This window comes from Neovison vison, chromosome 4 (genome assembly GCF_020171115.1).
Source record: "Neovison vison isolate M4711 chromosome 4, ASM_NN_V1, whole genome shotgun sequence".
NCBI classification, from domain to species: domain Eukaryota; kingdom Metazoa; phylum Chordata; class Mammalia; order Carnivora; family Mustelidae; genus Neogale; species Neogale vison.
The window spans coordinates 220066302-220093133 of NC_058094.1; the positions used below are offsets into that span (position 1 = coordinate 220066302).

A 26832-nucleotide genomic window follows, 5' to 3' on the forward strand; every position below is an offset into this window, starting at 1 on the left:
ATGAGTTTGAGATCCTTTTGTAAGATTGGCTTACTTATTTGAGAAGTAATATATAAAACCTGTTTCTACATTTTCATGGTGTATCTCTTATTTTTATTTCTTTTACAGGTATTTTAAAGGTTCAACCAATGCTCATTTTTCCATTCTATTTCTTAATTCTTCCACATTTCTTTGCCACAAATGTATGTGTTACTTTTGCTAAAATTGTTCTGATTTCTTTTGGAATATTACCTGACAAAGTTGACCTTTGAGATCTTTTCTGTTGTACTGGCTAACTTTCTCAATGTGTCCTTCCAGTATGGCTAGGATAGATTTGATCTTTTGAACCTCTGTTTAATGTGGTTTGGTGTTAAAGGAAATGACTCAGGCAGGACAGTCTTCACTCCAGGTTCCCTTGTGAGGTTTGCCATATAAATGGGTTTATAAATAACTGTATCATTAAATTAGTCACATAGGAAGTCACTGAGACTCTAAGATGTCTAACACTTAGAGCTGAGCTCTTTTTCAGAAACAATCTGACCAGGAAAAGATAACCCTCCAGCTTCAAGAGTTTCAGGCTGTTATGCTGAGGTGAACTTTTTGGGCTAGGAGGGTATAGTATAGGCTATACTATACCTTCTGGAGCAGTGACAGGAATCTTCAGGGGCTCCACTTCTTGTTCTAGATTGCCTAAAGGCAAATATAGTCATTCCAGGGGGAAACGATCATCAAAAGGAACTCTTACAATGTTGTCTTTGGTGGTTTTTAGCCTGGGTGAGCACTCCACGTTTTTTGATTCTGAAGAAAGAGTACAGACAAGATGGCTTCTGGACGAATTAGCTACCCCAGGGTTTCTGTGACTCTTGAGGCAAGAGGAAGGGTTGGAAGTGGGGAGGAAGTGGAATAGGGATGTGTGCGTGCGTGTGTGTGTGTGTGTGTGTGTGTTGGGCAGAGTTGAGAGGGTGTCCTGATGCCTCTTTTTACCCCAGTTCTGGATGTCCATCGTGGCCACCACTATGCCCATACCCTGCGGAGGCTTCATGCCTGTGTTCGTGCTAGGTAAGTTCTGATTGGAAACCTGGGACCTTGCTGACAGCTGCAATCTAGGGTACTGGGAAATTAAGGAAAGGCCTGGAAGGCCAGGGGCTTGTATTTGGTCTTAATGCCCAAGAAGGGCTTGGCTCTGAAATATAGAGGATAAGGAACTTGGATCTTTCAACACCTTCCTTCCTTTTGTCTTTCCTCTAGGAGCTGCATTCGGAAGGCTGGTAGGAGAGATCATGGCTATGCTATTCCCTGATGGTATCTTATTTGATGATATCATCTACAAGATCCTACCTGGGGGCTATGCAGTAATTGGTGAGACCCATTCCACCCTCTGGTAACCCCTAATAGCCACATGCAAACTCTCCCATGACATCTTTATTCCAGACAAACTACATAATGTGGTTTTAATTTTACGCTGTTTGATTCAACTTTCATTCAAGTAATCAACCCTTGGCTTTGACTCTCATTAGCTCTTACTGAACGTTTTTGAAGCTCAGTTTCTTTATGTAGAAAAGGGATTATGGGAATTAAATGAGATAATAAGAATGAAAGCACCTAGGATTGTGTCTGAATGTTTGGTAAGGGTTTTTTCCTTCCTTCCAAAGAATTTTAGAAACCGCAGTGCAGGTGACTGGCTTGGATACTCCCAAACTGCAGATGGGCTAATACTGACAGGACTTTAAAGTACCTGACTAAGCGCAAAGAAACATGGTCTCTACTCATCCCTGTCACTTGTCACCTGGATGACAGTGGAACAAGTTACCTACCTTTCTGCACCAGAGTTTCTTTATTAGAAAGTGACTTCTGAGATATCTTACAGCCCTCACATTCTGAGAATCTGTGATAATCTTTTTCTCATTAAATCCAAAATCCCATCCAACCAAAACCCTGTCTAACAAACACAGTGGCCTGTGTAATCCTCAAAATTATTATGCCTCCCCGCTCCTGCTCTTCCCCATCAAAACCCCATAACACCTACAGCCGTGCCTCCCTTAAATATAGAAGCATTAGGCAGCCTTCCAGTGCATATGGTGTCCTTACCCCTCATCACAGACCTTTATGAAAAGCCTCTTTTATCCATAAGAATCCTCAGCTCTCATTCCCCATCTTCATGACTCTCCGGTGTCACCCATCTTCCCTGGTGGACATTTCCCGGAATACCTGTCTCTTGTGACAGTTTATGTTCTGAAGTATGTCACGTGTACCATCTTGCAGAATTAGTCCTCCCAGTATTTCCCTTTTGTGACTTTTCTTATTTTTTTTTTAAAGTAAGCTCTACACCCAACTAGGGACCTGAACTCACAACCCTGAGATCGAGAGTCACGTGCTCTCTCGATTACGCCCCTGTCGTTTGTGTCTTTTTCCTGTTCTCTTCTCACGTATATCTTCTAGTGACTATTTCTGTTGATGGGAAAACAACGAAAAATAAGATTCTGTTTTCAAAGAGTTCATAGAATCATAACATTTTAGATCTGCAAGGGCTTTACAACTTATTCAATGACCTTTTTTTACCTTAGAGATGATAGTATGAGATTCCAAAAGGATCAAGTTCTACACACACAGTTGAGAAACTATAGAATCAGAATCTGACACAGGTGTTATTACTCCAAGTCCACACCATGAGTGCTGGGCTTTGACTCCCTTCACTCATATATTGTTGACATTAAAACCCAAGGTCCAGTAGAAAATGCTGTCACTGGGTTTTAGAATGCTCAATTAAGAATGATCCAAACTTTTGGGGTGCCTGGCTAGTTCAGTCAGTAGAATATGTGATTCTTGATCTGAGGGTTGTGAGTTTGAGCCTCATGTTGGATATAGAGAATATTTAAAAAAAAAAAAAAGATCCAAACTTTCAAAAGCAAGGAATAGATAAGACATCACTATCTTCATCTTACAAAGGAAAATTTGGGCACGCACAATGATTTTGTAAATTGCCAAAGGACACAGAATGAGATCAAAATGATTTGCTGACAGTTTTCCAGCTCCTCCTCTTGACAGATGGTTGTGTCAGGAGTGTTGGCACTGACCAGGATCACATCCCGCATGTGGCAGCCCTAACCCACTGGTACATTCCTGTGTCATTCTAGGGGCAGCCGCGCTGACCGGTGCAGTATCCCACACAGTCTCCACAGCTGTGATTTGCTTCGAATTAACGGGTCAGATTGCCCACATCTTACCCATGATGGTGGCTGTCATCTTGGCCAACATGGTGGCTCAGAGCCTTCAGCCCTCCCTCTATGACAGCATCATCCAGGTCAAGAAGCTACCCTACTTGCCTGACCTTGGTTGGAACCAGCTCAGGTCAGGGCACCAGCTGGAATTAGTTCAGGCTTGATGGGGTGGAGGTGGGAGCTATTGAGATTAGGATCAACATTTGGGAATACTGCTTTTTACTTATTTTTATGTTCCCATGTACTTAATGAGTATTATGAGTGACATGATGCATGGTAAACCTCATGGGAAGAATGGAAGGGACAGCAAAGGAACAAGTGTATGGTGGGGCTAACGCCCCATGCCTTCTCCCCCCGTAGTAAATTCACCATCTTTGTTGAGGACATCATGGTACGTGATGTGAAGTTTGTTTCAGCCACTTGCACTTATGGGGAATTGCGAACCCTGCTCCAGACCACCACAGTCAAGACTTTACCGCTGGTTGATTCAAAAGGTGAGTGGGAAGAAAGGAAGCAGACTCCTGAGCCAGTGACCTGAACCAGGGCTCCACAGAGCTGGAGGAGGCACCGTAGTGCGGGCTTATCTTTAGGGATCACCCAGTCTGCCACAGGATACCCAGCTTGTGTTCCTAGTCAACACGATCATCTTCAAGGAGGAAAAATACTGCCAGAACACAAGCAAAAGAAGGAAGTTAAAAAGGCAGTCAGAGAGGGGCACCAGGAGGCTCAGTGAGTCAAGCACCCGACTCTTGATTTCGGCTCGGGTTGTACTTTCTGGATCATAATCTCTGGGTCGTGAAATCAAGCCTGAACTGGGCTCCATGCTCAGCGGTGTGTCTGCTTGGGATTCTTTCTCTCCCTCTGCCCCTCTTCCCATTCTTGCTCTCTCTAAAATAAATGAACTTAAAAAAAAAAATTCAATTAGAGAACTACAGCTGATACTCTTTAGTCACTGAAGCTATGTCCTCTAAAGTCACTGAACACTGAACTAGGGTTACTATACTGAAACACTGCCCTGGAAAAAATACAGGGTTAGGTTCCTCCTGTCTCATTTTCTTCAACCGATGAATGCATAAACTTATTTTATGTGTGTCTTTCTTTATATACTGTCGGTTCATTAACTAGCATTCATGGCCAACAGGGCTGCACCTCATGCCTGAACAAAGCTTACCCAACAGGTATATTTTCTCCATGAGGCACATCACAGCCTTCTTGTTTGGGTGGTGGGGGGAGGGGTGGGAAGGATGTCAAACAGCAGAATCACTAACACAAAACCAACAGAAGTGTGAAAACGTGACATTAAATGGACAATGAAAAGAATGCTTGCTTATAATATGTGGGCTGAGAGAAGAAGCAGAATGTTACTTTTCTAACCTCAGCTGGGAACATTTGTTGGGGGAGGCTCCAGTGGTTTGCTGCGCTGTGCAGGTCTGTGAACGATGGTGGAAGCATCTTGAGCCCTAATTGGGGTTTACAAATACCTGTACTTCAGCCGAGAGGCAAATTTGCAAACAGGGCATTCATGAATAGCGAGGCCCCGCTGTAAAACCCTAGCCGCTTATGTGGTTCTCTTTGCTACTTAGTTGGATGGTAGCTGTTTTTCAATGGCCAACTTGAGGGGCAAATGAAACTGTTCCATATGAAAGAGTGAGTGGTTTTACTCCTTTCTAATTTTTTAAGAGAATTTATTTATTATTCTTAAAGAGAGAAAGAGAGAGAGAGATAACGAGCGGGAGGGAGGGGCAGAGGGAAGGGAGAGAGAGAAATCCAAGCAGATTCTATGCTGAGCCCGGAGCCCAGCACGGGTCTTGATCTCATGACACTGAGATCACAAACCAGACTGAACCCAAGAGTTGGACCCTTAGCCAACTGCACCGCCAGGCACCCCTTTTTAAAATTATTTATTTGTTTGTTTATGGAATGGCCTTAAAGCAGTTCTTTCCCTTCCTTCACCATCCTTTTCATCCACCTTTGGCATTTAATTCTGCTCTGTATTAATGATTTTTTAAGGGTTTTTTTCATTTATTTGACAAAGCACAAGCAGGGGGAACAGTAGGCAGAGGGAGAGGGAGAAGCAGGCCTCCCCACTGAGCAGGGAGCCCTTTGTGGGGCTTATCCCAGGGACCCGGGATCATGACCTGAGCCAAAGGCAGATGCTTAACTGACTGAACCACCCAGGCGCCTCTATATTATTTCTTATTGGAGTTTATATCTATGTCTCAGTAGGCTGAGAATTCTTTGAGGGCAGAGACTATAACTTCTATCTCCTTCAGACTGCCTCCTTCTAGGTATTTACTAGATATTAAGTAAACACTGCCTAATGTTTGAATTCATGTAATTAAGAAGAATCATGTAGGGCCATTTGGAGCCATTAAGTTTGTTAGTTCCTGATTTCAGATAATCAGAATGTCCATGTTGTTCAAGTTAGATTCATTTTAATATTTTTCCCAAATCCCAAATACTTTGTAAGTGGTCTCTCAAGCAGTGGCTTTTCACTGGAGCAGGGGTACAGCCAAGGAGGTACAGGGTTTTCATAATAGTAACTAAGACCTAATGGTAAGATTTATCTTAATAACGCTGTTGTAATTTTATGGGCTTAAAACAATGAAAATACTCTTCCATATATGAAAGATCTTCCCAGGAAAAGGAGACATTTTGTTTATATATCCTAGAAGGACTCACAGGCTTTACGTGATTAAACCTCAGATATCCTTGTAGACTTCTTTCAAAGTATATTTACATCTCAGACTATATAAATGGCTTTTTTTTTAAAGATTTTATTTATTTATTTGACAGAGAGAGATCACAAGTAGGCAGAGAGGCAGGCAGAGAGAGAGAGCGAGGAGGAAGCAGGCTCCCCGCTGAGCAGAGGGCCCGATGCGGGACTCATCCAGGGACGCGAGATCATGACCTGAGACGAAGGCAGCGGCTTAACCCACTGAGCCACCCAGGTGTCCCTATAAATGGCTTTTGAAGTCTTTCTTTTCTTTTTCTTTTCTTTCTCTCAAGATAGGCTTGATTAGCCATTTTAGTACCAAGTTCACCTATTTACATACAGCCTGTATAAGGCAGGGCTTGCATCAAAATAAGTATAAATTAACACCAATTAGCATACTATCAATTGGGTCTCTAAGTGCTAAATGAGTGAAATAAAAAGGATTGAATGAGGTCAATCCTGGAAGATGTATGAAATGAATCTTCAGGAAGAGAGGGGAAGAGCTGGAAAAAGAAGCAGGGGTGCTTGGCTTCTGTCCCCAGCTCGGTCCTGCAGAGCGGGTTGGAGGGGGCAGGGAACCATGCAGGCCCTCAGGCTGAGCTTGGCTCTCCCCCAGATTCAATGATCCTGCTGGGCTCCGTGGAGCGGTCAGAGCTGCAGGCCCTCCTACAGCGTCACCTGTGCCCCGAGCGGAGGCTGCGGGCGGCCCAGGACATGGCCAGGAAGCTGTCCGAGCTGCCCTTCGACGGGAAGGCTCTGCTGGCTGGCAAGGGGCACCAAGGCATCTCCCTTGAGGGCCGGAGGGAGTCCTTTGCCTTTGTGGATGAGGATGAAGATGAGGACCTCTCTGGGAAGCCTGAGGTGACCAGGCAGGGACGGGCTGCGGGAGTAGGCTGGATTGGGGCAAAGGGAAAGTGGGAGGAGGGAGATGGGATGCTGGTCACTGAGAAAGTCAAAGAGACCCGTGCACCTGGGGGCAGGGACTGAAGGAGATCAGGTTGCAGATGATGGTACCAATGAGAACTGAAAGGGATATAGGAATTCCGAACGGGTGTGAGGGTGAATGGATGTAGATAGAATTCCTGGGACACCAGCCTCTTCCCCAGGACTGAGAATTTTTACTGTTCCTTATAGCTGCCTCCTCTCCCTCCTCCTCATCCCTTTCCTACTGCCCCGTTGTCCTCCGAAGAGTCCAATGGGCCCCTGCCCAGCCACAAACAGCAGCCAGAAGCACCGGAACCTGCAGGTGAAGATTCTCCCAGCATGCACCCGCATTCGTGCCTCCTGGGCTCTCTCTGGGCTCTCCTCCACCCAAGGGCTGCAACTATGAGGAGGGACGAGGGCCGAGGGAGGCAGGAAGGGAGTTGTAGACATTGAATCTCCATATGACTGTCCCGAGTGGTGGGAGCAAGGACTGATTCAGGAGGGTAGGATAGAGAGTATCTGTAGAGGGAGGCATCTGGGAAGAGCACACTGTGTGTGACAAAGTGTCAGGGGCCCCTCGCTGCCTCCCATCGCCCGTGGCCCCCGCCGTTTCCTCCCAGGACAGACAGGTCTTTGTCTCCATTTCCACCTGCTCGCCACTCCTCTCAGGTCAAAGACCCTCTGTCTTTCGGTCCCTGCTGCGCTGCTTACTGGGCAGACCTCGCCCCACAAAGAAGAAAACAACCCAGGTAAGAGCAGATGTGCTGTGGACGGTGCACAGGGAAAGGACCATGTCTCTGAAGACTGAGAGAACCATGGTCCTTAGATCAAGGGGGAGGAGGTCCCAGCACAGGGACGCTTCATCACAGGGCAGGAAGGATGAGCAGGAAAGCAGGCATCTGTGGCCGTGGCCTGTGAGGGTTGCTAATGGCCAGGGGAACCACAGCTGTCATGGGGAGAAAAGGGAAAGAACTTGGACCTGTGGCTTTCTTCTCTAGGAGTCCACGGATTTAGTGGACAACATGTCGCCTGAAGAGGTAAGAGAGAACAGCTGTCTGGGATGGATCGTTCTGTCGGGTGAAGGCTTTGCTCACTTGCTTCATTGTGTTGTGACAGTAAGAGGCTAGTCTAGGCCAGAAAGCATTCTGAGAGGTTGGGAATGAGACGGGATTATGGAGAAAGGGATGGGCCCATTGCTCAGAGGTGAGGGAAACATGTGATGGTCTCAGAGGGATCAGAGGAGAAAGACCGTGAGCTTCCACGCATAGATGGGACCAACAGTGCTAAGATGAGCCTCAGATCTTTTAGACATTAGGGATATTCTGGACCAGGAAAAGGCCGTGCAGGAAGGACGAGCTTCACCTGAAGTAAGATGGCTCCGGCAGCCAGTAGTTACACGTACCAATGTGGAGGAGCAGCGTGGAAGCTAAGGTGGTCAGTGCCTGCTTGAGGTTACGATACCGGACTGGACAAGGCTTCGAGACAGTGGACAAGTAGGAAATGCCAGGATGCGAGACTGGAAAGAATGGAAAACGGAGGGCCAATATGGACAATGGTGTCTCATTGGGACAAACACCTGTTTCCTAAAAAAAGGTAATTATTGAGTTCATGAGAGAGAAAAGCCAGCCCTGAATGGGCTTGGTTGTGAGGAGGGGACAGACATGGAGCAATGATTTGGAGGCAGCAGGGTGGTCCTGATCACAGTCCTGATGGAAAGAGACCCCAGGGTTGCAGAGAAACAGCAGAGTCTATTAGCAGCCTTTCTGTTTGGTAAAAGAATGCAGGCCCCCTGTGGAGGCTGAACAGCCACAGCTTTAAAAGTATGTAGATGACAAAGAACCTAGCAGGTGTTATTTTAAAATAAACATCTCCTTGGTTGTCCAGACTGGATGTGGGGGGAGGGAGTCATAGGAGAGAAGGAAGTCTTCCCCTTCTCCCCTTGTCACCTCTCAAAACACGCACTTTTCTGATCAGTGCTTAATGGAAAGTTCGATGAGCACAGAGGAAAAAAATAGCTCTTGCTTCTGCCCCCAAGCAGGAGTCAGATGGGTCATAACTATGGTTGAGGAGGGCCTTGCTAAGTGCTAACCCAATAATCATACTCTTCAAAGAAGCACACCAGAGGGAAAGCTGGCTAGCTGACCCAGTGAGGCTATTTAACAACCACTGGAAATAAAGTGCAACGAGGGGTATAAACAAAGCACATATTTTTAGCTTATGTCTTTCCCAAAGAAGATTTTGGGTATCTAAGCTCCCCTGTCACTCATTGGGATATTCTAGAGGGATAAGATCCCATAGGAGTAAAAATTCAGGATATTTTGAAACTGGTTTTCAGACAAGATCAAGGAGGCACCCTTGGCAATATCCCGATGACGCCTGCGGGAAGAGCTCAGTTACATGTCACCAGAAGTGTTTCCTTCTGCTCCCCGGTTCAGAGCACACACAGAGCTCCGGTCTGGTAAAGGGGCTGAGCCTTTGCAAGTAGTGGGACAGATCAGACCCTGAAGCAGACAAACCCTGCCCCTTGGAGACAAGCTGGGGCTTCCTGGAACAGGATCGTCAGCCAAGGTCGGAAGCCCGGCTCCACCTCTGTCATCTTGGGCGGACTGCTTACGTACTCCATGCTTCCGTCTCCTCATCCGCAAGACAGAGACAATGAGAGGCTGTTGGAGATGATTCAATGAGTGAAGACATGTAAAGCAGCTGGAATAATGCATGGCCCAGAGGAAGTGCTTGGTGCATAGGCACTGGGAAAGGCAGGAACGGTCCAGGAGGACAGGACCCACCACACCAGGGTCGGCAAGGGTCCCACAAATAAATCGTATCCACAGCACACCTGCCGAATGGTCACCCATCCATTCATCCGTGGGTCCCTGTGCTGTGAGGGCCAGCCAGACCTGGTGTGAACATTCAGCCAGGGAGAGTGAGGTTTAGAGGAGGTGGGATTGCAGTCCAGAACGGCCAGGAAGGGACAGATGGAGAGCACCCCGCTATGGACTCCACACTGGGCTTGAGAACTATGAGGCGGCCTTCGGAGACTGTCTCTGACGCCTGAGACATGCGAATTTGGACATTAGGAAAATAAAATAGTACAGAGTTCAGAGGGTACCGACTGAACAGAGATTTCAAGAAATTTTCAATTCAGTTATGACAGTGAGAGCTCTCCTGGATTATTTGGAATCTTGGGGATTTCAGCATGTATCTCTAAAATCAAAAAGAGGTTAAGGCCTTCATGCCTTCATGCTTCTGTCACAGATAAAATACAATGGTTTTACTCAAGCCAACCAAGGGCCGCGTGATCCAGGACAGCTCTTCAAACCCAATGGGTAGCTGCCATGTTCTGTAAGAGACAAATGTGCTAGATTCTGCACAGCTTTCCGGGGGCAACCCCACAGAACACGTTTAAGGGATTACACCCTCACCTCTGTCCTGTAGGGAGAGAGAAGACAAACACCAGTAAGAGCCGGAGCGCAATCCAGGTCATCTCGGAAAAGGAGAGACCGGCAGAGTACGATAGGGATAGAAAAAGTGTGCTCCTGGGATCCTCAGGAGAACAGCGTGCAGGCAGGTGGGGGAATAAGGGGAATCCAGAAGAGCAAATGCAGATTCGAGAAGACATGTCTGGTTTCACTGAGCACCGGGTATTGCAGGAGTGGTGGAAAATAAAACTGGGCAGAAGGGCTGGATGACAAAGTGTTGGAGGCATGGGGTGGGGAAGGCGGGAAGACAAGAAGACAGAGCCGCGCTCTAAGTGCCGAAGGGTGAAGGTGATGGGGGCCTGGTGAGGGAGGAGAGGCCCCTGGGAGGAAGGGAGCAGGTCTTAGTGATCCGGAGCATTTGTGAGAGTTTGTTGCATAGTTCAGGGTCTGGGCTGGGGCTGGGAGGGCTGAGTGGGGTCAAGCTGCAGGTCTGAGGCTGAAGGGGGCTCCATGACACTGAATGACTGCCCTACTCCGCCGCACAGATCGAAGCCTGGGAGCAGGAGCAGCTGAGCCAGCCTGTCTGTTTTGACTACTGCTGCATTGACCAGTCCCCCTTCCAGCTGGTGGAGCAGACGTCCCTGCACAAGGCAAGTGCTTGCCCCCTGATCGTTCGGGGCTGCCGAAGGCAGGGGAGGTCTGGGGTGAACGTGCGCTGACGTGCTGCTCTTTCCCTGCAGACCCACACGCTCTTCTCACTCCTTGGCCTCCACCTTGCTTACGTGACCAGCATGGGGAAGCTCAGGGGCGTGTTGGCATTGGAAGAGGTAAAAGGGACAGGTCCCATCTGAGCAGCAGGAGGAAGAGTAGGCACAGGATAAGGGTGTGGGGGTACGGAGGGGATGGTGTAACTTCTGGGAGGTCCCCCAGAATTCCCTCTCTATTTCTTAGGCAGAGATGGGAGGAGATGGAGGGAGCAAGTGGCAGGTGGAGAGGAATGCTCCAGGGCTTTCCATGGCCCAGGGGTTTGGGATGAGGATTCTGGGCATGAGTCACGGTTTCATGTGTTTGCTCTGGGGAGGGCCGTGGAAAGAGGGAAGAGATGGGGTGTGGCTGAAGGATGCCTGAAGGTCCTTAGGAAGGGGCCTTGCCAGAGGAGCTTGAGATTCGCAGATCCACAGGTGCATCCCCCCGTGCCCCTTCTCGTGCCCCTCTGTGTCTTTCCCCCTCGTCCTCCTTGCATGAATGTGTCCTTCTCACACGCCTGTTTGTCTCACCCTGTCCCATCTTCGTTCTCTTCCCAATTTTATACCCCCCTTTCCCTCTCCCCACCAGCTGCAGAAGGCCATTGAGGGGCACACCAAGTCTGGGGTGCAGCTCCGCCCTCCCCTGGCCAGCTTCCGGAACACGACTTCCATTCAGAAGAACCCTGGGGGCCCGCCCCCTCCCACAGAGGCCTGGAGCCTGCCTGCGGGTGGAACGGGGGCTTCTGGAGCAGGGGATGGGACTCCTGCCTCCCCAGAGACCCCCGTGCCCTCCCCCTCCCCAGAGCCCCCTCTGTCCGCGGCTCCAGACAAGGCAGAGGGCGAGCTGGAGGAGCTGGAGCTGGTGGGGAGCCCGGGGCTGGAGGAGCTGGCCGACATCCTGCAGGGCCCCAGTCTGCGATCCACTGACGAGGAGGATGAGGACGAACTGATCCTGTGACCATCTCCAGGACCGCCTCTTAAAGACTGTCCAGAGCCCCAGGCCAGGGTGCGTGTGGAGGGGGTATGTCCTGAAGCTGGAGAGAACACACCAACGTCCCGACCCCTCCTGGGAACTTTAAAAGGTGATAGTTTTAGTCTTAGAGGAGGGTTAAAATCTGGGCAGAGAGAGTAGCCTCAGTCAGCTCTTTAGGCCACGTCCAGACAGGCGGGGGTTCCAAGCCCAGTGGAGGACCCGATATTCCATGGGACTTCCTGAGCTTTCCTGGAACATGCCTGGGAAATCCCCTGCCTCTCTCAGCCTCCCTTCAGTGCCCCCGCAGTCCCCAGTGTCTTGACCCAACACCACCGCGGCTTTGCCCCTGTGACTGACAGGCTCTGCAGGGGGAGGCCCACAATGACTGTGGCCTCGGAGGACAGGGTCACCTCCCGGCTTCACAGAGTGTCAGCTCTGAGTATACTCACCCACGGCCCTCTCTCACAGCCCCCCCAGCCCATCCTCCGGCTTGCAGACCTCCGCTCCCTGAAATTGGCCTCCCACTCCATTCTGACTCCCACTACCTGTCACCGGGCAGGGGCCATCACTAAGGCAGTGAAAGGCCGGTCCCATCGGCCCCTCTTCGTCCCAGGGTGTAAACAGTGCGTTGTGGATAAAGGAGGAGCAGCCCCTAAGAGCAAAGGGCTCTGTGCAGGAAGCAGGTGTCTTGGTGCCAAACACTCATGCCTCCTTCGGGCGCAAATCCAGCCTATCTCGCACCAACGACAGCTTCCTCACCCTCCAGTTTCCAGGTCACCCTGGCAACTACATCCCCTCTCCACGGTCCTCATTGACCTCTCCTGCCCCAGGGTCCGCTGTGCCCTCCAGTTGCTGCCGCTGTGGCTTCTCCTGCCAAGAACCAAGGCTCAGGGCAGCCGGGTCACTGTGTCCCTCAGACACCAGCCTTTCTAGAGGTGGGGAGACGGGGGTTCAATGTCAAGATGGCAAACCTCTTTGACGTTTCCCATGCCAGGGAAGCCAGAGACTTATCCTTCCCAAACCAGCAATAGGGTGCCTGTCGTTAGCCTGTCTCTCCTCTGAAATGGGCCTGGGGGCTCTGAGCCGCTAGCAGCCCTGGCTTCCACACCCAAGGCTTTCTTCCCTCCCTCCCTCCTTTTGGTCCCTATCTAATTCTACGAGTTGTACTCCTTTCCCGACATTCTCTCCTTCCCCTCCCCTGTGCCCACTCTCCATCATCCCCCAAAGAAGACACTCATAGTCAGAGGTGCCACCACATTCTGTTTAGTGCCATTGAACACAGCCTGTAGCCCTCTCCAACAGGATGTCCCTTCCACCCCCGCCCCCAGGCCAAGAGAGGGTGCAGCCTGGGCAGGGGGGCTGGCAGTGGGCATTTGAGCCCATGCCCATGTGTATATAATCTATGATATTTATATATATAGATATATTTATATATAATTCTCTCTGTAATATATGTCATAGAATCTCTCTTGGGCCTGGGGTAGGAATGTCACATTAAGAAAACATGCTAAGACTGGCCGTAAAAATGGTTATTTCCCAGACCTGGAAGACAGAGTATGGGATGTAGAGGTGGGGACACAGAAAAGGTCATACGCTCATTCACCAAGAGCCGCCCCCCCACCCCCCACCCCCAGCACAAGGATAAGAAGGGAGGCATTGGGGGAGGTGGGGCAGTGGAAGGGGAGGAATGGGAGATTTGGATTTTTCTTTAATAAAGTGATTCGAAAATGAAAGTGCACCCCCCCACCAAAGGAAAATCATTTAGCAAGAGCAGTTTCATTCACAAGAATATAAAAACAGCCCTGTTCCAGGACTGTTGGAAAACGTGCTGCACAGCCTTTAACCCCAAAGGAAAAGCAACCCTCCCCCACCCCACCCCACCCCTGACAGCCTCTTCCTGCACATGCCCCTCCCCTCCCCCTGAATAGGCTATAAGCAAACCCCATGCACCCTACCCCCAGCACCAGAGAGGCAGTTCCTCCCTCCAGAAGAGTCCTAAGAGGGTCCCAGGCCAGCTCCTTGGCTCTTCTCTCTCTTCAGAATGGAAAATGCAGGCCCCCACCTGACCTCTGGTCTGCGAGCCCCCTCCATGAGTAAAGTCTGCTAGATTCCCTCAAGGTTTCAGCCACTGTTGCAGGGACCATTTGGCTTCCTCTGGGAAGGGAGGGAGGGAGGGAGGGAGGAAAGAACACGGCTTTAGTCCACCTTTCCCAACTCCATAAGCCCTGAGCAAGAACAAACTGTAATGAATGAGCCCACTGGATTGGATTTCCGCCGTGGTCTCAGGGCAGAACCTAGGCAAGAGGGTGTGAGACGGAGAGGGAAAGGATGGTGCATTGAGACAGCAGGTGATGTGAGGCGAGGAAACAGGGACCAGTGGGAAGAGGGAACCGTGAGCATGCCAAGCCCGGAGGTCCCACGGCAGGAGGGCAGGAGTCTCCAATGAGGGGCAACCGGCGAGGGCATGCAGGGCCACCTCCCCGAGCTGCTCTCTGCACCATCCTGTGTCAGGTCCCATCACCAAACACAAGAGAGGCCTTCTGTTGAGACAGCTGTGGATAAGGTGACCCCCTCCCCACGCTCACCATGCCCACTCCCGGGTCCTCCAAGGACCAGCCCCAGGAAAGCCACCGTCCCTCTCCTCTGGAGGACATGGGATCCTGGCCTCAGCTGCATTGCAAGAGCACATGTGAATGACTGTGTGAACTCAGTGCGGGGTGGGGTCCAGTCACAGATGGACAGAAACACCCCGACTCTCAACCTGCTCATTCCAAAGAAATAGAAGTCTGGGGCATGGGGTGGGAGGGCAGTTCTGTCCAGGGTCTGGGGGAGAGTGACAGTGCCCCCTTCCTGGCAGAGGGTAAAGAGGTGGGACCCCTGACGAAGTCTGGGTAGGACACAAGGCCTTGGAGCTGGAGCCTTAGCCCCGCACGAGGCGGGAGGGAAGGCAACAGTGAAGCTCTGAGCTTCTCTCTTCTATCCAGAGTCTCCCTGTGCCCCTGCAGTGGGAAGGGGCAATGTGCCAGCCATCTCCACAGCTGTGGCGTCCTTCTCTCTCCCCCTGGGCCTCTGCTGGCAGGATCTCTCACAGAAGGGCTCCGTGGAAGTCCCCACCACAATGGAAACACGGAGTGAGAGGACAAGCCCTTTCGGGGCGTGCGCCTCACTGTAACCCGCCCTGGAAGGAAGAACACTCTGATTCTCCTCTCTTTCTCCACAGGAGGCCTGGGGAGGGAGGGAGGACATCTGTGAGGCCCTCCTTAGAGTCCTGGGAGGAGCTGAAGAAGGGGCAAAGGACCCGAGGGCCCACACTGCTCCTCAGCAAACAGCCCGCCCTGGCCGGGACCTGACAGCACCGGACTCCTCCCTCCAACCCACTCAACCCTGAGTCCCCAAGAAGTTATAAAAATGTAGAAAAGGCAAAGAGAAAAGTGTAAACAGCTCCAGAGAATTAGAGGGTGGATGGAAGGAGACACAGCCCTCATGCTTCCCCATTTGGCCAGGACACCTGCATTCTGTGTCACCCCCTCAGGGCCAGGGCTCCCAGAGCAGGAGACAGAAGAAGGCAGAAAACGGAAGCAAGAGCTGGGGCAGCCAGCCCTGGCTGGGCCCTTTCCCAGATCCTTGGATCCTCCTTCCAGACAAGGGAATAATCAAGATCTCGGAACAGGCGGCCATGTTTGTTCTCGGTCTCATCAATGACTTTCTGGTCTCTGAGCAGGCCCTGTTACAGAGAATCACGTTTGTGTCCCTGTGCATCCCAGCTGCCACTTCCCCCTCCCCCATGACTCCTGATCTCAGAAGCCCATTTCTCGCTGAGGGCAGACTCTCCACCCTCCAAGGGCACACGACTTTGGGTCGTCGAGCCATACCAAGAGCCCCCGAGGTCTGTTCCTCATAGTGGGGATGAGCTGGGGCCACAGTCAGAGAAAACAGAGAGTCAGGAAAAGCAGGAGTGACACAGAGAAAGGAGGCATTCCCACAGCCACAGTCAAGGCTCCTGGAAGACGAATCAGAGGGTGAAGAACTGAGGTCCAGTCGACGACCACGAGCTGCTCGGTGCTCCCGTCCTCGGGCGCCACATGGGAGCCGCATCATTACAGACCCAGAAGCCTGCCGCCAAGCAAAGTTCAGGGCCATCTGGTGGTCTGGGCCTCAGTTCCCGGACCTGTGGTTTCTATAGCATAAGCCTGGGTAAAATCCCATCCTGGCTCTCCATTTTCCCAGCGAGGACTGGCAACTCCTGGGTAACCTCATGGTCTTCTGCCCGGGTTTCAGCTGTGCCGCTGGGGTAGGGCGGGTTTTGTTGCAGCCGTGCCCCTCAGGTGGGAGTGGAAGGCTGGGCGTGGAGTGGGGGGAAGCTAGTTGTTAGCCTCGCCCTCCTCCTCATCGAAGGATTGCACACCCGAGGATGTGACGTCAGACACCTTCCGGCTGAGAGCGGTGGACATCTCGGGATCTTCTCGTGGGGACAGTGACTCCAAGTCCCGGCATCCTGCATCCTCTTCCTCCTCGGGGGCTAATGGCCTCTTCTCCTCCTCGGCAGGGCCCCTTGCCAGGTCCACTCCCCCCACCCCCGGAGCCCAGTCCGTGTCTGACCCCAGCAAATGTGGAGGCTCCTGAGCAGAGTATCCGCAAGCTGGCTGGGAAGGCCCCATTTCATGTAAGCTAGGCTGGGAGTCATCAAATGCAGGACCAAGATAGGATCCCGTGGCGGGAGAGGCAATGAGGGACTGGTCGCTGGCTTCCCAGGCATCCGATGACCCCAGACAGTACATGCCCTGGGACACATAGGAGTGAGGCCATCCATCCATGGGGCCTTGAGCCAGGGCATCTGTAAAGAGAATCAGGGAAGTCAGCAGGGTCACAGAACACTGAAGGCGGCAGCAAGAGCCCACAGAACGGAATAGAGAGGGCGACAGCATAGGGAGGAGGAAAGGACAGCTGAGACGAACCGGGAGCCCACAGGAACGGAGGGAGCCCAGTGAAGTCGGGGGGGCCTCTCAGACCTCGGAGGGACCGTCCCTCACCTTGACTCTCCATCAGCTCCTGGTAGTTGTCACTGTAGTTGCAGCCCAGGGGCTCCTGGGTGGAGTTGACACTCATGTCCTCGCCATCCATGGAAGACCAGGCCATGAGTGTGGCCTCAGAGATGGCGAACTGTTCCATGACACCTGCAAGAAGAAACAGAGTTGGCACGAGATACCTCTGGAACTCTTAGACACACGTGCGGGGTTTGGTGACAGGGGAGCAGCACTGTCCTAGAAATACAATGCAAGCCACCTGTGCAATTTAAAATTTTCTCACAGCCATATTAAAGAAAACATAAAAGAAGCAGGTGAAATGAATTTTTATAACATATCTTGTTTAGCCCAACATATATCTTGGATTATCTTTCAACATGTCATCCATATAAAAATTATTAACAAGGTATTTCACATTATTTTATTCATACACATTTTTGAAATCCAGCTGGTCTTTTACACTGACTGTATGTCTCCATTCAGATGAGCCACATTTCAAGTTCAAGTTCAAGTGGCTACTATATGGGACAGCACAGACTAACCCCGACACAAGGCAAAAAACCGTGTGGGACTTCCAGAGGTCAGGTTAAGAATTCTAAGCTGAGAGAGTTAGTGGGGGGGAGGGTCTTCTGGTGAGACATCTAAAGGGATTAAAATGAGGAATTTCCAGAAGTTTCTCTTTGGACGGTTTTAAGAATGTTAGCCAGTACTAGGTCATCAAAGACAGGGGAAACTAAATGAGGGGGCTCGATTTCAATAGAAAATCCCCAAGGAAGCACCATGGCCTTGTAGGTCCACAGTGGTATCAAGAGGAAAGTTCCAGCAACTGGGAGAAGGGAGGGAGGACAGACTAGGGAGGTTGGGTAGATCTGTGGGTCCCCATTCCCGTCAAAGCTGTAGGTTGAAGCTTACATTTCCAATTGCCCTAGACTACCCCCTACGAATACACGTTTGTCTCCCCCCTCCCCTCTGATGGTTCTTCTGCCTTCATGCCACCAGCACAGAGAGACCTCCCTTCTCTTCCAGATCTATCATTCTTCCCAGCTGTCTTACTGTAATCACGCCATATGCCTGTTTTGCAGGGATTCCACTGTCCTGGACCGAAACTCTTCTGTCTACCACCCTTACCTCACCAAGCTTCCTTGATCTTCTAGTGGCTGTCATAAGCAATGAGTCAAGTAAGTGAACCCACTACTGCAATGTGCTGAGGGGGCAGAGTCTAGAAGGGACTTCCCACTGCCTTTTCTTCTTTTTCCTCAAGAGACATGAGTGGAAGGGAAGTCTTTCAGAGTTGAAGGCCCCTGCCTTTTTGTTCTATACTGATAGTGCTGCCATTTAGGAAAGAAGAAATTTGGAACAGGTGGACCCACAGTCCCATGTAATTCTCTTTAATTTCTGAGATAATAATAAAAATAAGTTTGAGGGCACTTACCCAAATCAGTCAAAGTACTTGAAATCGGAGCTGATGGGGGAAATTATGACTATGCTCATCCTATGGATAGAGCCAATCCTACCATCAGGGATTGGGCTGGAAGGTCAGTCTCTAGTCATCCTGAAAACATGTCTCTTGAGGGTCCCTAGGATAAGTACCTGCTAGGAAACGTGCCTCCTTCTCGCCATCGCTGAGGTCCGAGTAGGCGTCGGTATCCCTGCGCACCGCCTCATGGCTGTGTTGCGGCTGAATGGTTGGTGTCTTCCCCCAGCCCTGCCACTCAATCATGTGGGCCACCCGGCCTTGCCCCATGGCTGTGGGCTTCGTCACATGGTCCTTCATGCTGCGAGAAATCCCTGAGGGGCCAGACATTCTCCACATCCTCCAGAATAGCACACAATACCCATACAAGATCCACCCCGTGTCCCCACCCAAGTCCCATGGGACTCCATCCAATGGGGGAGCCCCATATGACGGGCCGCCTGGGCAGGAGGGCTTGATGGAAAGGGCAAATAGGTCAGGGGTAGGAGTCTTCTTTAGGCCTCAAGGAGCAAGGAGACTGAGACCAGGAGCGCACAAGTATTCTCCTGTCTGGATGCATCCCCAGGTCAGGAGTCTCACCTGAGAAGGATGACTTGGCCAGGGCCCCAATGCCATAGGCGTTAGAGTTTCGCTTCAGCTTTGGAAGAATGGAAGTGGTGTCCTCCATGGAGAGCTGGGGGAGGGAACGTGGAGGAGGGGCAGAGAGGAGTTCAGAGCTTCCAGGAGAAAGGGTCTGAGTTAGGGCAGGTGACGGGGAAACATTATGCCCAGGAATCCCAAGGACGCTTATTCCACAAATGCCCTTGAAAATATGGGGAATCCTTAGGAAATGTGAGGCTCATGGTGCCTGCTGTGGCAGATCAAGGGAGAGTATAAGGGAGAGGAGCTAGGGTACCCCGGGGAGGGCTGGCCGAGGCTGCACTCACATTGATGCCGTCCCAGGAGAAATCAGTCCGGCTTTGCTGTGAGGAGAGAGCAAATGGAGTGGGGATCTCAGGCATTCCCAGGAATGCAAGTGGCCCGCACCCCACCCCCATCCCAGGGACTTCTAGGAGTGTGTGAAGTAGAGAGGTTTTTCCTCAGCTTAATTTAGGGGATTAGGAGTTCAATGTGGAACATTTGGCCTGTGTTTTGAGGAAAGCAGGAGAAATGTTCCTTAAAAGTGTCAGTCTGAAGAAGCATTTGGGCTGTTCTCTTGGAATTTAGGAAGATAATTCAAGGATCAGGCAGCTGGGAGGCTTTGTTCATGACGGTTTCTGGGGTCTTTTAAAAGTCCTTCAGTTGCAGCGCCTGGGTGGCTCAGTCAGTTAAGCATCTGCCTTCGTCTCGGGTCCTGATTCCAGGGTCCTGGGAAGGAGCCCCATTTTGGGCTCCTGCTCAGCAAAGAGCCTGCTTCCTCCCTCTGCCTCTGTGCCTCCCCGGCTCACTCTCTCTCTCACACTAATAAATAAATAAAATGTAAACAAACAAACAAACAAAAACTCCTTTGGCTAGGGGGCAGCCGGGCATGGGGTCTCACCTCAGTGGACGGCCGGTGGAGACTGCTCCCGTGCAGCGAGCTGGTGCTGTCCATGTGGATCTGGTCGACATCCTTCAGGCCCTTCCAGTCCACTGCAATCACCTCATTCCCTGAAGAAGCCACAGGCTCATTAGTTGCTCCACCATCAACACCCCCTGCAGAGTGTTGCCCAGGGGCAGCCCCACCAGAACCCTCCCTTCCCTCCAGTTCCCACTCCCTCGAAAGTACCTTCCTTTCCAAGGTCCCTACTCTTCCCCAATTTTTGGTAGGACAAACCCTAATGCTGAGCCAGAATATTCCCTTTGAGCTCACCCAAGAATAGCATATTCAGAGAAAGTGTTGTATGGCCTTATTTGTTGTTGTTTAAATGGAGGAGTCAGTGGTTGGGGTTTACCAGGAAAATCATTCTTTATTCTGTCCTGAGGAATCTTTGAGGGTTTCTATATGGGAGTATATGGGAGCGGTGCCTTTCATCCATTCTGTTTCCACAAATAAGGGCACAGCTTCTTTAGGGGTAAGCTTCTCTATATGTGGCCTTTGTGACTTGTATCTTGGAGTTGGTGAGTCTGTCTGGCGGGAAGGAGGCCTGGCGAGGATAGAGGCAGGATTTGGGTGTGTTCACTCAGAAATGATGAGAAGGGAGAAAGCAAAGATTGAGATGCGATCATCTGCCCTGGCTGGTGGGAGACAAGCCATGGATGGAAGAGGAGCAAAATGGGGGAGAAGCGAAGGGGACTTTAAAAAAGAGGACCTAAAAGAATAGGCATTCAAGTCAAGGAGAAGACAAAAAAAATGAGGGGGCTGATGCACAGGATTTGAGGGCGGACTGGAGAGCTGGAGGTCAGAGGAGGCTGGGAATTGTTCAGGGGAGGCCAGAGCTTGTGGCCAAGGCAGATGCTGGCAACAGGACAGGGTGGTGCCTCTCCTGAGAAGTTGGGGAAGAACCCCTTGGGCAGTTGGAAAGGGACTCAACCATCAGATGGTTTGCTTAAGCATGGGGAGGCCTTCAGCAGGAATCCACACAGCTAGTGCAAAATGGATGGTGGTTAATGGGTGGGAAGGAGGTAGCCCCCTCCTAAGTGAGCCCCTCTCCCTTGGAGCTACAGGGGAGTGATGAGATGGGTCAGACCAGGGGCTGTGGTAGTCAGGGAGGAGGAAATAATTGACCCCTGGGGTAGAGAGCAGGAAGGGGGCAGAGATGAGGAGGGATGAGGAGAGCAGAGAAGGAGGGGGGGGGTAGCCTTTGTAGAGGAGGGAGAGCTGAGTCAGAGCTGGGGGAGGGGGCAGGGAGGGAAAGAGAACCCCAGGAAGAGGTGAAAGCAGAGGAGGGGAGTATCCATGGAAATAAATGGGGTCTCAGAGAAATCAGGCTTCCGGAGAGTGAGTTTGTTTGTAATAATAATACGATTTATTCTCTCAGCCTGAGGTCACTGGGTCGTGTAGGCGGGGGAAATTGGGAGTTGGAATGGGAAAAATTGGGGGGTTCGGGAGAGGGTTGGACTAATTCATGGAGCTGTGAGCGTGGAGTGGGTGCGTGGGGCGGGGGATAAGGGGGTGGAAGCAAGGCAAAGGCTGAGGGGAGAGACGACTTAGGAGGCGCCAGTGCCCGCCCCCAGTCCAAGGTAAATAAAGAGGCGGCCCCGCCCCGCCAGCCCCCGCCGACAGGTGCTGGTCCCCGTTCCTCGGGCCGGCCGGCCCCACCCTCCTGGGAGCGGGCTCCCCACCCCAGTCCGCGGCTCTAAATCCCCCAGCCTCCTTCCCGCGCCCCCGGCCCTTTCCTCCAGCCCAGCCCGGCCCCATTTTCTCCGGGCGTGGACCCAGTTCCCCTCCCCGAGGTACCGGGCGCATCCCGCCCCCGCCCCGGAGGGAAGATGCACGTGAACAAAGCGAATCGGGGGAGGCCGAAACGGCAGAAAAAGGCAACAAGACAGAGGGAAAGAGGTGGGAGCAAAACACCCAAGGCAGACGGAGGCGGGGGGGGGGGGTCGAGGCGGGGGCCGGGGGTCCTTGGAAGGGGGCTGCCCCAGAAATAGAAGGGGAGAAAGGCGCGGGCGGGGAGGCAGGGTCGAGGCGGATGGCCGGGAGGTGGCGGGCGCGGGGACGCGCGAGTAGCGAGAGGAGGCTGCTGGAGAGATGATGGAGAGGGACCGCGGCGCGGGGGGGGGGTAGCGGCGGAAGGAGGCTGGAGGGAGACGAGGGAGCGGAGCAGCGGGGAGGGCGTCCGGCACCGGAGGCGCGAGGGGAGAGCGCGGAGGAGAGCCGAGCGCGGGGAAAGTGCGGGAGCCAGGCCGGGGCGGGGGCCGGGGGGCGCCGGGGGGCGGTGGGGGAGGGGGTCAGGGAGCGGCGCGGGCCAAGCCTGCCTCCGCCCGCCCCCGCCCCGCCGCGGTACCCACCCACGGTCCGGGAGCCGATGCAGCCCATGGCTCGGGCGCCTCCGGGGCCGGGCGCTCACCGCCGCGGGGCGGGCGCCGGGGGCAGCACCGGGAGCCGCGCCGCCGCCCCAGCCGCTCTGCAGCGCCGCGGCTGTCTCCGCTCGGCTCCGCTCCCCCCTCCCCTCTCCATCCCTCCCCGCGGCAGCCTCCGTCGCCGCCGCCGCCGCCGCCGCCGCCGCCTGGCTCCCCCGCCCCGGCTCGGCTGGCGGCGGCGGGGAGGGGGCGGCCCGGGGATTGGCTGCGCGCGGCGCCTCCCCGCCCCTGCCCTCGACCCCGCCGCCGCGCTCCCCGCGCACCTCGCGGCGCTCCCATCCGCCCGCCCTGTCCGTGGCCCGCGCGGGGGCTCCTCGCCCGGTCCCGGCTGGGCTGGCGTCTGGGGGTGCTGGAGACCCGGAGAACGTCCCCCTTGGGTCCCCGGTGGGGACCGCTGGGAAGGAACCCAGCGCCCGCCCTCCGGTTCTGGTAGATGGATTTCGAGGGCCGGGTTTGGGGATGCCCAGCGAGAAAGGCGCGGGATTGGGGGTGGGGGGGCGGCGCGCGGGGGACGTGCAGTAAAGCTTGGATGAAGGGCCTTGGCCGCCAAATTCCGCAAACACTTGTTTTCTTCCTGGGTCCTCATCTGGGACACAAACGGAGCGTGATTGGATACAGCTTGGGTTGCTCTGCGTTTCCTGTGCGCTGTTTTGTCCACCCAAACAGATCGCGGAGTCTTTGCGAGTGCATCGTGTGCTAAGCTTCCCTGTACTGGGCGCTCGCTGGAAACTCGGGGATAAGTATGGGGATGGTGCAGATCCCTCCAGGCCTGCCTGGGGATGGGAGAGTAGAATGAGGTAATTCAGCCCCAGCTAGAGGGGAATAAAAATCAGGATTCAAGACTGACTAGACGGCACAGTTTTATATCCAATTTAACTTTCTGTGCGATGATCTCCTCTGACAAATGACAGCATGGATGTCACCAAGCAGTCTAGAGAAGGGAGGATTGCCCTCTGGCTGGCCAGAAGGGGTCAGGTAGGTACCAAGGGTGCGGTGGGTAAGAGATTGAGAGAAAGAAGGAGTGATCTATGTGGTAGGGGTCAAGTACTATAGTATAGCAGGGAGGAAGTGAAGCCAGAAAAGTCACACAAGAAAGGGACCAGAGGCTCTTGTCTAAGCCGTGCTCACAAACCCAGAGTGTGAGAGAGCTGACAATGATAGCAAATGCTGAGCCAGGGTTGTGTGTTCCCCACCTGCCTTCATGTCCCTCCCGGGCTGGGCAGGGAGCAGGGCAGTGTCCCTGGTGCGGGTGTGTAACAGGACAAAATACCAAGTCTCACAGATGCACCTTTTAACCCTGTAAAGTATGAATGGGGAGCTAAAATTTAGGGTGATAACCACCACATTCTGTGGAGTCCCAGATGAAAGATAGGAGAGAAGGTGATAATAATCTAATTGTAGATCTGGGAGATGGAATTATGGAGAGAGAACTGATCTTTGTTCTCTGTGCATGACAAAAGAAATCCAGTCTGCATCTATGAAAGCGTGAGAGAGAAGAGGGAGTCGTCAGTAGGTATCGTGAGATTTTAATCATCCAGTATCATTTGTGGCAAGATCTGATACCTTATTTTGACAGTGAGAAGAATTAGCAAGTATTTTTTTCCCCATACTTAACTATTGTTGGTTATACAAAGGAGCATCATGTGGTTTCTGCCCTTCTGGAATATATTGTCTAGCTGCAAAGGAAAGAAGATGGAATGATGGAGGGAAAGAAGAAGGAGGAGAAGCAAGAGGAGGAGGAGGAGAGGAAGGAGAAGAAGGGTAAGGGGAATAGGAAGAAGAAACAGCTTCCAGTACTACAGCAGCACCACTCAGCCCCTTTTGCTTGTGGAGGGAAAGCACTGATGGGAATATCCAGGTCAGGAAGTAACAGACCAAGTGGCCAGCTCTGCTCACACCTTCCCACTTGAAACTGCTCTCCCTTTGGGGTGCTCTCTGATTCCAGTATTCCCACTATTCATCTGGTCCAAACATGGATACAAACCCTGCTCCTGTTCCCCTTACCGCAGCTGTGCAAGGCTGGGTTTATCCTAATGATTGAAATCCAGTCAACAAAAGGAACCCCAGGTTTTAAGGAATCAGTCCTGGTTCCTATTCTGTCTTTTTTTTTTTTTTTTTTTCCCTATTCTGTCTTAAAGGTATTTCCAGCACGAGGGAAACACAGAATGTCAGAGGCACAACACTGGCCTGCTTTCTTTCTGCTTCTAGTACAGGATCCTCTTACTTTTCCCCATTTAGAAGCATTCTTTCCCAGTCTTTTTGCTATCATCAGAACCAAGGTCAAAGATTCCAGTTCTGATATGAACAGGAACAACCTTTCTGGAGGACGATTTGACAGTACTGATCAAAAAATCTTTAAAATATGCATTGCTGTTTTTGCGCATTACTAAATTGTGACACAGCTATTCCATTTATAGAAATATTCTAAGGAAATAAAAATAGAATGTGGACAAAGATTTAATCTACAGCACCCATCAGAGCACGATTTACATAATAATGAAAGATTGTACACACCCCACATGCTCAAACCTGGGGATTAATTAAATAAGTTATGTATATGCTTATAAAAGAATACTATGTAGCCACTGATAATATTTGATAATTGAATTTGTTGACAAATTAGTCATGATATGACATTATAAAGAAGCAAGCTGTAATAGAAGAATTAGAATATATCAATGTTTGTTTAAAAATCGCATACACACATTCTTCTGCCTTTTGTCAGGCTTTCCATCCCAAGTAATTTATGGGATTCCCTGAGGAAAGTCTATGTTTCACAGATGTCCGGGCTCACTCATCAGGTAAGTTTGGCTCTCAATGAAATCATGATATTAATGAGTCTATTTCCAAACTCTAAAAATAGAGGACTTTGGCTGAATGCCCAAGTATGGCATTGGTACTTCCTAACTGGTCCCTTTTGGAACACGACGGGGTGGAATGATGTTTCCCCCTTCTCTGTGGTTGCTGTTTCATGCCCCTAATCTCCTATGGATAGCTCTTGGACAGAAGGAATAGAACCGAGTTCAGAAACAGTACTGTCTAGGGGTGCCTAGGTGGCTCAGTTGGTGAAGTGTCTGATTTTTTAGCCCAGGTCTTGATCTCAGGGTTGTGAATTCAAGCCCCACAGTGGGCTCCACACTGGGCATGGAGCCTGCTCTAAAAAAAGAAAGAAAGAAATAGCACCATCTAAAACAGAGACTCTAGAGGTGCCTGGGTGGTCCAGTGGGTTAAACCTCTGACTCTTGGTTTTGGCTTGGGTCTTGAAATCAAGGCCAGGGTCAAGATCCACACTCAATGAAGAGTCTGCTCCAGATTCTCTCTCTTCCTCCCTCTGCCACTCCCCTGGCTTGCTCGACCTTTCTCTCTCTCAGTAAATAAATAGATATTAAATAAAACAGGAGCTTTTTGTAAAGATTTTATTTATTTATTTGACAGAGAGAGAGAGAACGTGCACAGGCATGGGGAGAAGCAGAGGGAGAGGGAGAAGCGGGCTTCTAGCTGAGCAGGGAGCCCAACATGAGCCAAAGGCAGGTGCTTAACCAACTGGGCCACCCAGGTGTCCCTAAAACAGGAACTCTTGTCCCAGGATACACAGGCAGCATCCAGAGTGTCTAACTTGAAAGTTAGGAAGCACTTAACATCTTTATGTTCCCTGACTTGTAACTGAAATTCTCCATGTCCTTCAGGTATGTGTATAGGCAGCAAAGCACAGTGGTATTAGAGCTGTTGTTCTGTGTCTTTAGCGCCAGAGAAATCATAGATGTTTCTATTATACAACAGTTGTTGCAGATTTCTTACACTATCCTTTATGTTCATCACTACATTGAAATTATTGTGGTAGTAAACCTGCCTGTACATGTTCCTATTAAATGCTTTGATAAAGAAGCAAATATATTACTGTATCACCATTTTATAATAATTGGGTTTTTTTATATTAGTTGTTCCCTTTTTATATTATTGTTTATTATTTAGTATTTAGTATTACTCCGACAGTGAAGCCATGGATTTTCTAGATTGCCAAGGGATCGAGGCCAAAAAAACATTTGAGAATCCCTGGCCTCAGGGATGCCTGGCTGGATCAGCGAAGCTTCTGACTCTTGATCTTGGGGTTGTAAGTTCAAGTCCCACTATGGGTGTAGAGATTGCTTAAAAATAATTTTTTTAAAAAACTTTAAAAAAAAAAGAATCTCTGGTTTCTAAATATATTTTTGGTGTTGATGGTGATGTGGGGTGGTCTCTGATTCTGCAGGAGTTTAATAATCCCATTAATAGTACCGACTTCAGTGACCAAGCAAGACAATTGACATCTCATTTTGAAGACTTGGTCCCCAAGCCAGGAACAAAGATAGGTCCCTTTTATCTGCAGGACTAAAAG

General features: G+C 51.2%; 2 protein-coding genes across 3 annotated transcripts in view; one reads left to right on the forward strand and one right to left on the reverse strand.

Moving 5' to 3' along the window:
- The window catches only part of CLCN1 (chloride voltage-gated channel 1), a 29521-nt gene extending 17364 nt beyond the window's left edge, over positions 1-12157 (forward strand). Inside the window, exons 13-23 of the mRNA XM_044246771.1 lie at positions 969-1038; positions 1228-1338; positions 3114-3327; positions 3558-3691; positions 6530-6774; positions 7048-7159; positions 7507-7586; positions 7836-7874; positions 10802-10906; positions 10997-11083; positions 11592-12157. Of these exons, the coding sequence (XP_044102706.1) occupies positions 969-1038; positions 1228-1338; positions 3114-3327; positions 3558-3691; positions 6530-6774; positions 7048-7159; positions 7507-7586; positions 7836-7874; positions 10802-10906; positions 10997-11083; positions 11592-11960 (1566 nt within the window). The 3' untranslated portion in view covers positions 11961-12157. The remainder of the gene's footprint in view (positions 1-968; positions 1039-1227; positions 1339-3113; positions 3328-3557; positions 3692-6529; positions 6775-7047; positions 7160-7506; positions 7587-7835; positions 7875-10801; positions 10907-10996; positions 11084-11591) is intronic.
- Positions 12158-15636: 3479 nt separating this feature from the next.
- On the reverse strand, positions 15637-22455 carry FAM131B (family with sequence similarity 131 member B). 2 transcript variants are annotated; one of them, XM_044246772.1, is made up of 7 exons: positions 22386-22455; positions 19993-20102; positions 19400-19435; positions 19053-19146; positions 18590-18787; positions 17006-17149; positions 15637-16809 (listed from the first exon to the last, which is right to left on the reverse strand). In XM_044246772.1, the coding sequence occupies exons 1-7, from the start codon at positions 22411-22413 to the stop codon at positions 16337-16339; spliced, it is 1083 nt and encodes a 360-aa protein (XP_044102707.1). In that variant the 5' UTR covers positions 22414-22455; the 3' UTR covers positions 15637-16336. The 2 variants fall into 2 exon arrangements, with proteins under 2 accessions (XP_044102707.1, XP_044102708.1); XM_044246773.1 differs by lacking the exon at positions 22386-22455 and adding an exon at positions 20305-20386.
- Between the last annotated feature and the right edge of the window lie 4377 nt (positions 22456-26832).

Coding starts and splice junctions, on each gene's coding strand:
- FAM131B (XM_044246772.1), bottom strand. CDS start 22,413: ATGGGCTGCATCGGCTCCCGGACCGTGG. Junction 19,147..19,399: donor TCTCCTGGGACGGCATCAAT/GTGAGTGCAGCC, acceptor TCCCTCCCCCAG/CTCTCCATGGAGGACACCAC. Junction 16,810..17,005: donor GGAGCTGATGGAGAGTCAAG/GTGAGGGACGGT, acceptor TTCTCTTTACAG/ATGCCCTGGCTCAAGGCCCC.